Source organism: Octopus bimaculoides, chromosome 19, assembly GCF_001194135.2.
Source record: "Octopus bimaculoides isolate UCB-OBI-ISO-001 chromosome 19, ASM119413v2, whole genome shotgun sequence".
NCBI lineage: Eukaryota > Metazoa > Mollusca > Cephalopoda > Octopoda > Octopodidae > Octopus > Octopus bimaculoides.
The window spans coordinates 37,135,210-37,147,088 of NC_068999.1; the positions used below are offsets into that span (position 1 = coordinate 37,135,210).

The following is an 11,879-nucleotide window of genomic DNA, read 5'->3' on the forward strand; positions in this document are numbered from 1 at the left end:
ATATATATATATATATATATATATATATACAAATATATATATATATACAAATATATAAAAAAAGACTATGCTCATTATCATCTTAGCAGAATATTAATATTTAGCAGAAGCAACACAGTGACTCAAGGGACAAGAGTTTGCATGTTAGCACTTACCAAACTTTGATAAGAGCTAACAAAAAAGAAAAATGTACATATACGTATATGCTCATGTTCTGAGTTCTATTTTTCCTGTTTGCATTGCCAACCTATATGTATGTATGTATGTATAAGATGCCCCATCCCCTCACAAAATTCCTTGTCTTGCAAGTTCCTTGGTGACCCTGCCAGTGTTGGTGCCATGTAAAAGGCATTCAGTCCACACTGTAAAGTGGTTGGCATTTGGAAGGGCATCCAGCTGAAAAATCTTACCAAAACTGACCTCACCCGTGCAGGTGTCATGCAAAAAGCATTCATTCCTCTTTGTGGAGTAGTTGGTGTTAGGAAGAAGTGCATCCAGCCATAAAGACCCTGCCAAAACAGACACAGTAGTCTGAGGTAGTCTTCTACCTAGCTGGCTTCTGTCAACCATCCTACCCATGCATTGACAAAGATAGATGTTAAATGATGATGATGATGATGTGTGTGTGTGTGTAGAAATTATAGTTGTAAATAATTTATATCTATATTATATTTTCAGATTGAAATTAAAATGCCTGATCCAGGATTAATATATGATTATAAGATTAATGATGGCTGTGAAAGTGATGATGTTGATGAAGATGAAGAAGAACCGAAAGATTTTGAAGTGAGTATTATATAGTACATTGAAAAATACTGTCACGAAATGTTAAACTGAATTCATAATATTGTTGTTGTTACTGTTATTGCAAAGATGGTGGTGGTGGTGGTTAGCATGGGGATTTGCTGTTGGTGGTGGAGCAAGGAGAGCAGCCAGTTTGGTCTGAATTGAATTATAGTACTAAGGTAGTTAGTTGCTTGATTGTGTCCCACAATTACTTCAGATTTAACATGACTCTACTTAGTTACAGGGGTCGTGTACAGGTGTTGTGTACAGGGGTCGTGTACAGGGGTCATGCTGTATGTTCAACACTGTCCTGTACGTTTCTGTGATTGTTGTTGCTTAATTGCAGGTCAACCATGACTGGGTTGACATATAATCAAAACATTTCACCTCATCCCATCTTACATTGTATATATGTGTATATACTCATGTTCTGAGTATATACACATATATGTACATTTGTCCATCCCATCTCATATTGTATATGGTGTTGGTATCAGAACTGTGTATTTTCTTTATTAAGATGGTGGAGTATTGATAGGAATCTGGCTGCTATTTACAGCAGATTGAATGACCATATAAAAGGTCAGTTGTTGGCTCACCTGTATATATTGATGGGAACAATGTAGACAAGTATGGTAGACTCTAATGAACCACTGTACAAGTTGACCCTGGTTGAGTAAATCCATGATCAAAGGTGTAATCATCCCAACTTTTTCTGCCACTGTGTAACATGGATTGTGTTATCTAATTTGTCCTTTTTTTAATAGTAAGAAGGGATGATTAAAGGGAGTATGGATGCTATTTCTGATATAAAGGTAGGCTGAAATGTTCATAGGCTGACAGAGATACTCTCATGGAATGTAACCAAATGAGGTTTATCTTTCAGCATAATCCCCACTGAGCCAAGTGAAACCGTAGTCATGGCTGATGCCAGTGTTGAGTAACTGGTACCCATGCTGTATATATATATATATATATATATATATATCATCGTTGTAGTCGTTTAATGTATGCTTTCCATGCTGGCATGGGTTGGATGGTTTGACTGTGGACAGGTAAGCCAGAAGGCTGCACCAGACTCCAATCTGACCTGGAAAAGTTTCTACAGCTGGATGCCCTTCCTAACGCCAACCACTCCGAGATTGTAGTGGGTACCAATATGTGCCACCAGCACGAGACCCAGTCAGATGGTACTGGCAACGACCATGCTCAAAAGGTGTTTTTTATGTGCCACCTGCATGGGAGCCAGTGTGGTAGCACTGGCCACGACCACACTTGAATGTTGTAATGTTAACTATATTTGAATTTTTCAAATTTATAGATAAAATATGTCCACTGGAACCAAGGTCAACCAATTTTTACTACACCAGTTGATGCCAAGTTTGCAGACATCATTGTACCAACTATAGACACTATTAGAAATTCATTTATATTAGATATGCTTCTGAAGAATACCAAAACGGTTAGTCATATTGCTTTTTACCATTCAAAATGCTTAATGATATATTTTTTAAAATTTATGACATTGATTTAAAATCATGAATTTTCTCTTAGATAATATATTTGGAACAATATCAACTGAAACTCTGTGCTTTTCAACCTTAACTTCTTCCATTGTGACAGAGAACAGCTTGTAGATAAACCTCAAAGAAATCTTATTAATTTACACAAGAAGCATTATCATTCAGAAAAATTTATTCTTGAGTTTAGTTTATTTTTGGAGGTGAAAACAGTTGCATCCAAGAAGAGTCACTGCAATCATTAAAACACACACACACACACACACACACACACACACACACACACACACACACACACTATTATACTTGTTTTTGCATTTTTATTATTTTCTAATAATAATAATGTTATGAAGTATCAAAGTCTTCACCTGGTCAATATAATATCATTTGTTTATTCATTTTACATTTGTCTTTCTATATTTTCATGGAGCTGCAGGAATACCTTATTTGAGGTATTGTTTCACAGCTAGATGTCCTTCCTGACACTAGTATATAACATCATCATTGTCGTCACCATCTCAATGTATCAGAAAGCAGTTGAGAATGTTGTGGGTAAGAAGTGTGTACAGAAAGATAATGGTACACTTGCACTAAGTGATTCTGAAAAGAAAGAGATGAGGAAGTGCTATTAAGAAAGGCTACTTATATATGGAGAATGAATTGGAGAAAGAGAATCTTCCTAATGTAAACCTGACAGAGGGTCCAACCATTTTTGTTTACAGCAGTGTTGTAGATAAAGCAATTGAGAATATGAAGACAAGGAAGGATTTCTGCTGAGATGCTTACAATATCTAATGGACTGGGATATTGCACAGTCGTCTGTATAGTAAATCAGGTTTTACAGGAAGTTGTTTTGAGAACAGTTGGTCATTAGCAACCTAGCATCTTACAAAGATGATAAATCATCGAAATATCATACGAGAACCTCTAAAACTTGCTAACCTTTCTTATAAGTCTCTTCTATTCAGAGACACAATTTCAACACCTACTTTTTTTTCTTTTAATTACTGCAATAAGACATTTTTCTTCCCATTAGCAAGTATGAAAAAGTAACTCCTTAATCTAATTTAAACACAATTGCTTTCATAGCTGATACTCTACCACTGTTAGCAGTTCTGTAGGAATACTAAAGATTGCTAACAAGAATATAGTTTGATATTTAATGACATACTCTTCTTAAAGCTGTCCACGAGTTTTAAAGGATGCATGTGCAAACAATAACCTCACTAAAGTTTGACTTGCCAAATGTTTTATTAACTTGCATCATTATACTTATCATTGCACATAAATTAATGAATCAATTGTTCAATGAACATAACATTGCTGTATAATGTATTGAAATGAATCACTGCATATAATTAATGTGTTACACTGGACACGAAAAGTAAAGGTTGATGCTTTTTGCCAACTACCACATAAGCATGTTACTTAAAAGTAGAAAAGGAGGCAAGAGAATGACCCTTTGAGACAAGTGACTTAGATTCCCTTACTTAGCTTAGTGGTACTCTCTGTTCAGCATTTGAATTTGCTGGGAGAATAGGTGAGAGAGAGGTGATAAAACTATCATACAGTGCAAAGGCAATGTGATCCATATAAACCTGGGATGCCTAAAGTTAAATTCACTTGTCTACTCATCTCTGTTGGTGCAAACATTCTGAAATGTTTGGTAGGAAAACTTGCACACTTCCTTTGAAGCTTGTCACCTCAATCATAGTAAATCAGCCATTGCTGATTAGTCAAGCCATATTTGCATAGGAATTCATATTCTTCATGGTGACGCTTTTCCTTTTATCAAATTGTGTGAGTTTGTAGTTTCTATAGACAGGGAAAATCTGAGAGCTATAGTTCAAATCTCAGCTTGGTGCCTTTCTACAACAGTTATGCAGTTTCTAAAGATTTAACAATGCAATCAACTTGTTATATTACTCTTATATAACTTGTACTTTTTTCTAGTTATTGAACTTTGCTTTAGATGAAGTAACAAACTATTTTATGAACATCTCACTAGTTTTGTTTGACAATTCCTAAGAAGAATGAAATGTGGCTAACATTGCCATGAATCACTGCTGTGACAATGTTCATTTCACTTCAATAATGTAATGTGCTTTTTAACATATACTTATGAAGAGAATTTTTACTCATATAAAAACCAAAGCAGCATGCCTTTCAATGGTGTATATACATTTACTCTGATACACAGATGGTTATTTTAATTTAATGCTGTTTCAGTTGTATTTATTGAGGATACACACAAACACACCCATATGTGTGTGTTTGTGTGCAGAAAACAGACTTCCTCCAATGTATGTATGACAGAGAGTGTACATGATTTAAGAGAGAAATTAGTATATGAGGCATTAGATGTAGTGTGCAAGAGCAAAGTCTATGCAGGTTTGGTAATGTGATGCATATAGATGAGGACAGCTCCATCAAGAACTGCTAATCAGTAAGTGTAGAGGGAACCTGTTGAAGAGGTAGACCAAGGAAGATGTGAGATGAAAGTAGTAAGAAAGTATCTTCAGATGTTGGGTGTCACAGAGGTGACAAGTGACTGAGACTTCTGGTGGCTTACTGTCATTCAAAAGACACATGAAGCAGCTAATTAAAATCATGGCTGTCCTTGCAGACAGGCATATCCCCTATATCTCTCTTCAGCTGAGCAATTTTAATCTTGTGGGCTTGTACATGTTAGATCTACGTAAAAACCACCCATGCTGTGCCACATGAAAGAACCAAAATGCCAATGCCATATAAAAGTGCACATGCTGGTGCTACATGAAAGCACCCAGTCCACACTCTGTAAAGTGGTTGGCATTAAGAGGGGTATCCAGCTGTAGAAACCATACCAAAACAGACAAATTTAATCTAGGCAGCAGCTCTCCAGCTGGTCATCTCCTGTTAAACCATCCAACCCATTCCAGCAGGAAGAATGGATGTTAAAATATGATGATGATGATGATGATATATACACATACACACACGCACACACAACAGTTCTCTTTTCATCTATAAAAACTTCTCACAAGGTTTTAGTTTGCGTAGAACTATGGGAGAAAACAATTAACCTAAAGTACCATTCACTGGTACTGAACCCCAAACCATATGGAAACAAACTTACCAACCACACATCCATGCCTACCATTACAAAATATTAATAAACTAAATTTAAATATAATGATGTTTGTGTATCCTTTTTATCTTTGAGCTGCAGATATTCCCAAATTTATTGTATCACTTACTCTGCTGTTAGCATAGTGTAAATGTCTGTATGAGAACACTAGAGTCATAGAATACAATCAGCATCTCTCAGCCCATTTCCATACTGCTATTTTCTGGCAACCTTTCTCATCACTTATTATATTTCCCTGTGTCCCCATCTCTAATCATCTGTTGCTCTCCTCTGAAACTTATGGAATTGCTCACCTTTCCATTCCAATCCCATTCTCTTTTTACTCACATTCTTGGATCTTGAGATGCTCTGGCATCTCACCACTACTGGCGACTCCTTCGTCTTTTCAGCTACTTCCACCCACTTTTATTATATAATGTTGGGTAGCAGTGTTTTTGCTTTCTAGCAAGACCCCTGTATTTGTCCTTCGGTCATGCTTTAGCTTCCCAACATCTGGCACAAAGCCACCTTCCAAACAGTTAAATGCAACCCACTCCCTCAGTTGAAGGGTTTTCCCCTTCTTTTGTCTTGCAAGTTACTTGATGAGCTCACTAGAACTGGTGACTGGGAAAAAACAATGCATCTAGTGCACACTGTAAAGTGATTGGTGCTAAGAAGAGCAGCCAGGCATAGAAATCATGCCAAAGTCTACAATAGAACTTAAAAAAGTCTTGTGGTTTTACCAGATCCAGACAAACCATCCAGTTAATGCTAACATGGAAAATGAACATTAAATGTTGAGCAGAATAAGGAAACATAACAAACACTGGTCTTACAAGAAATTGCAATTTTTGACAAGTGAATGGTAAATTGGTATCAGATAGTTGAAGAGAAATTCAGGAAACCATTAGTACCCTTCCAGCATCAATACTGCAAAGCTTGCACGTGGTTAGAAAATTGTCAGTAGCATTGCGGATACATGACCATTGATACCCGAAACAACATCTTGGTGGATAGGCAGACAGAGGATAAATACAGAATCATAATTCATATTATAATAGATTAGTTTAAGCTGGTGGGAAGATTAATGAAAATGGAAACATTGTACTCCATTATTTTGTATTTCAGGTTCTTTGTGTAGGACCAACAGGGACTGGTAAAACACTAACTATTGCTGATAAGTTAATCCATATGCCATCTAAATTCATCTCAGAGTTCATAGTGTTCTCTGCCAAAACTGGTTCTAATCAAACTCAAGACCTTATTGATGGCAAGCTAGATAAAAGGTAAGTGCTATAAGTTTTGAAAATAATACATGCTCTGGAAAATTTCTTGGAAATAAAATAATATCAAATGGTATGGATAAACAGGATATATATTGGTAAAATTTCATTCCAGAAAGGTTTAGTTGAGTTCACTACAGATTGTCAGTTAAAGTGAAATAGAGGTAATGAATTTGAGAAGTAATGGTTCTTACCACCTCAATCTGGTTGTTCTGCATACAACAATGTTATTACTCTTTTCAACTCCAGTTGGAAAACCTCCTCAAGCTGGTTAATGACACAAAATCTGTGTCCAGTGCTGGTCTTGTCACTGCTACATGGGAGTTGTTCACTCCTTTGCTTGCAATATACTTGGACACAAATATTGTGATGTTAACCAGCTTGAGGAGGTGTTCTCCTGGTGTTAAAAAGAATAGAAAAACATTGTTCTGTGCAGAACAAACATGTCGAGGTAGTAACAACCATTACTTTTCAGTAGAGTCATTACTTACATATCTTATAAAGATTTTAGAACTTGCAACTTTGCTTGTAATAATGAATTTATTTTATGTTAAAAGCTGAAAGAAGAAGCAAAAGCTTTGAGATGTTTTAGTAAGAGTGTTGCTGATGTAGTGTAACAGTTATTGGAAACTGGGCAATACAAATGCATCATGTAGAAATATATTGCAGAATACATGTCCTACATCTATACATAGATACACATGCACAGACAAACAGACAGACATTTTATCAAACTATATCCTGTTTATGCATACCATTTGATATACTATTACCAAGAAATTTTCCAGAACATGTGTGTGCGTGTGCGCATGCAAGCTGTCTCCTTTCTGCTCCTTAGAACTAGCCAGTATCAGGCAGCCTTCATTTAAGCCCTTCTGAATGCCTCACCTTTCATCCCCTATATTTATGTCTCTTCATCCCTAATTCTTGCATAAACCACTACATCCAGTCTCTTTCTTGCTGAGAATGTTATCCTTCAAGAATTCCCTTCCTGCTTATGATTCTCTTGAAATTAATGAGTTTAAATTTTTGGTTGGTCTTGGGATGGTCTGTGATAGCCATGCGCACAACAGTTTCTTCCTCCTGACCAAACAAAAGAAAAGTTTAGTATTTGTAAAAATGGTGTAATAAGAATTTAATGTAGCCGAATGTAAATGTTGAAAGAATATAATTGATATCCATTTTTGTGTGTTCAGTATGGCTTATAGAAACTTTGTATTTGACTGAAGTTATATTGTGGTGAGTCAATAGAATGTTTTCCTAGAGACAAAAAATAGTCACATTTTCTGATACTTGCTGCCATACGGTGTTCCTTATATTTTTTTTATAACTTGGTTTGTTCATTTATTTGTTTGTTGATTGGTTTTCTTTCTCTTGGTGTTTCTCCAGTGGGTTCCATTAATAAAAACACACACACACGCACACACACACACGCACGCACACACACACACACACACACACGATCTTTCACTTCTTTTATTATTAGTAGTCAATTGGTAAAAGTTTCACTAGTTAACTAATTGATTGTTTGGTTAATCAATTAATCAGCTCGGTTTGTCAAGGTCATTTTGTCGCTATTCATTGATTGACTAAAAAAATTAATGAAACAATTAATTAAATGGTTAAATGTTAACAAATTGACTAGAATAATAAAAGAAGTGAAACAGAACCTGTGTGTGTTTGTTAATGGCATATTCCCCCCCCCACCCAATCCTCAAAATACAACAGAATTTGTTTCAACACACAAGTTCTTAGTTCAGTTGTTTTGCAACTGAATTTGATCCTGCTGAGTATTGTGCTGCTGGTATCTCTAGTTTTAATCAGCTTGACTGATTCTATCGTGTAATTAGAGTTTAATTTTTTTTATATGCTTTGGAGATGCATCTATGAATATTTATCAGATGTATGAATTTATGTTATTGGTTGTATTGTTGAATTTTGTGAACCTCAATTCCATTTCCTTATTGAATTCATTCTACTTTACATTTTTGAAGTTTGTAAAAATGTCTTTGCTTTTTTCATGTGAGGATGAATAGTAGGTGGTAATAGCTACCACATGTCAAACTATTAAGTGAAATTTGTATTGAGCTATATGTAAAGTTAAAGTGTGCAGAATAAAAACCTCTGTCACATATTTCAGGAAACCATGAATGTTAAAAAATTTCTTGTACATACACGTTTGTTGCTAGTATGATGTGCTCAATATTTTATTGATGAGTTGATAATGGAAAATGTAGTCAAATACCCTGGAAATATATGAGGGTATGGGTCAGATATTTTAGGTATTGATGTTGTTCACATTGATATAAACTGTTTTTTACTTCCTTTTCAGACGTAAAGGAGTTTATGGTCCACCTTTAGGCAAGCTATTCTTATTCTTTATCGATGATTTGAACATGCCAGCTCTGGAAGCTTATGGAGCTCAACCCCCCATTGAACTTCTCCGTCAGTGGATGGATTTTGGAGGCTGGTATGACAGAAAAGCTATTGGTAAGACTGCTTATCTATCATTGTTAAAATATCTTCATTCATGAAGTATTTCTTGATACATATTGCATAAAGCAGTTCATCATGATATATTCTCTACAAGTTTATATATATATAAGCTGAAACTTGTATCACATTCTCAGTGTGTAGCTGAAGATTCAGTATCATGAATGATATCAAACTTATAAAACATTAGTTCCAATAAGTTATTAAAATATATAAACTATACATAATCTAATTCATGGAAATTATCATTAGAAGACAAAAATAAAAAATATGTAAACCATAGTGTGGAGTCTAACAACCGTAAAGTGTTGATACGCTTAAATATATACATATGCTCCACTCTTTTTGTATATGCCCAAGTCATTTGGCTGCTGGAGTAGGACAATTTTTAGTGTTGATGGTACCTATTGGGGCAGATGCATGTATCCATAACTGTTCTCTTTACTCCAGACAAAAAAAAAAAAACCTGTCCATTCCTTAATGGCATGTTTGGAGAGTTCTTCATTGTTTAGATGATCTCCCCAGTCTCATGAAGAACTAGTCTCAGTTGACATTTGGTAAATGTAATAATGCACATCCTACAGAAGTGGAGATAATTTTAATAATTTTACTTTTTCTAGCTTTTCATATACCCGTATTTGTTTATGGTGTTCATAAATATACCATTGGCCATTCTGAGTGATTTCTCTTAGCTGTCTTTTGTTTAACATATAAAGTGTTTTGGCTAAATTCAACAGTTTGCATAAAAAAGAATAGCAAACACAATATCCCATCCAAATATTAAAGTATTTTTAAAATTAAAAAAAATATCAACTGGATTATGAATGGGAAATACTCAAAGACTGACTCTCAGCTTCCACCACAGCCTCAAGACAGTTGCAGAACCTGGTGCATGCATTCCTCAGTGTGTCTCTGGGAAGATCTTAAACACTTCCTTGCTCTTTAAGCACCAGCTCAGCCTTGGTATTTCAAGCAGAGTGGTTGGTGTCTTTCTCAGCTGTACCCCACACATAGTATTCTATGGAATTACAACCAAGGGAATTAGAAGGACAGAAATTAGGGCTGGTGAAGTCTTAGAAATTCTCTAACAACCACTTTTGACTTTTTCTGGAGGTATGGCAAAGAAGAGGTGAAACCTGTTACCACACATGTGGCCTTCTAGCAGCAACCCTCTCCAGCCAGGGTTTGACAGTCTCCAAGCAGCTTGTCTGAATTGTGCCTACAGCTCTGTTTAAAGATATTCCGATGGTATGGCATCACCCTCACTAGAGACACACACAAAGATCATCACTGTTTTGAGGGACTTGGTTTCCATCATACATGGAACATGGCTTCATAATCTCTACTTCAGATGTCCATGTCATGTCTTATTATATTTGCACTTTTCTGCACATGTGCACTGATGTTGCACATCCAATAGAGAATACCACCATCATTTCTCTCCAGTCTACTCCTATCTTCTGCATTCAGAGCCCATGTCTCACTACCATGGAGTATAGCTGTTCACACACAAGCATCATATAGTCTACGTTTCACCTTTCCTTTTATTGCCAACAGAGGTAATAACTCTCAGAACTTCCTCCACCCAGTCCTTATTCTAGAAACAATACGTTACTAATTTGGTCACCTAGGTAACACACACACACACACACACACACACACACACACACACACACATTATTATAAAATAAGAGCAGGAAAATTACATCAAAAACTCATCATAGAAGATATACATCCAAAATAATATTGTATTAAGATATTTCCCCACCAAGAGCACTTATTAGAAATTCAGTATATTGTATTCTCATTGAATATATTTGATTAATGATATATATATATATAAGGGAGTGTGTGTGTGCATATGTTCCTTATGCATTCAAAAAAATTGAGTTGCTGATTTTGACGTATGGGGTATCAAGAGATTCAGTAATCTTCTGACTACCAATTAAACTTTATTTTCATTTACATATTTTCTACATTATCTCAACAACCAGCTCTAGTTATTTCAAAGACTCTGCTCTATAATGTCCAGGTTTCATTAGAAAGTGAAAATAGTTTCATATTTTCAATTTGATCCACAATTATAAAGTGTTGCATTACAAGAGTAACGATGTGTGAATAATGAAAGTAGTGTTTCTCTGAATTAGTCACTCATTAAATGACATCCATTTCTCTGTATGTTATGAGGAAATACAGTCACTTACTCTTTCACTCTCTCTCTCTCTCTCTCACATGCACACACACACACACACACACATGCATACAAAAAAGATGTATGCATATATATTTATGTACATGTATATGAAAGATAATGTGTGTGTGTGTGTGTGAGAGAGAGAGAGAGAGCGATTGAGAGCCACTTACACATCCATGCAAAAAGTACATACATGACAACACACCTTCATTCTTTCTCTCTCTCTCTCTCTCTCTCTCATGCCCATGCACACCCACACACGTCCATTTCATATACATGTACATACATCTTTCAACTTCTCCTCTCTTTCACTGTTTGCTCTCACTTCAAAGCAAATGTCACCTTTTCACCTTCTCTTTTTCAATTTCTACTCTCTTCAAAGCATAACTCTTTTACTCTTTTACTTGTTTCAGTCATTTGACTGCGGCCATGCTGGAGCACCGCCTTTAGTCGAATCAAATCGACCCTAGGACTTATTCTTTGTAAAGAAATAA

The 11,879-nt window shown here is 35.6% G+C and overlaps 1 protein-coding gene across 1 annotated transcript in view; it reads left to right on the forward strand.

The window, feature by feature from the left end:
* Positions 1-11,879, forward strand: part of LOC106881614 (dynein axonemal heavy chain 1) — a 166,532-nt gene that overhangs the window by 95,366 nt on the left and 59,287 nt on the right. Inside the window, exons 42-45 of the mRNA XM_052974699.1 lie at positions 679-786; positions 2,108-2,248; positions 6,544-6,701; positions 9,031-9,188. Of these exons, the coding sequence (XP_052830659.1) occupies positions 679-786; positions 2,108-2,248; positions 6,544-6,701; positions 9,031-9,188 (565 nt within the window). The remainder of the gene's footprint in view (positions 1-678; positions 787-2,107; positions 2,249-6,543; positions 6,702-9,030; positions 9,189-11,879) is intronic.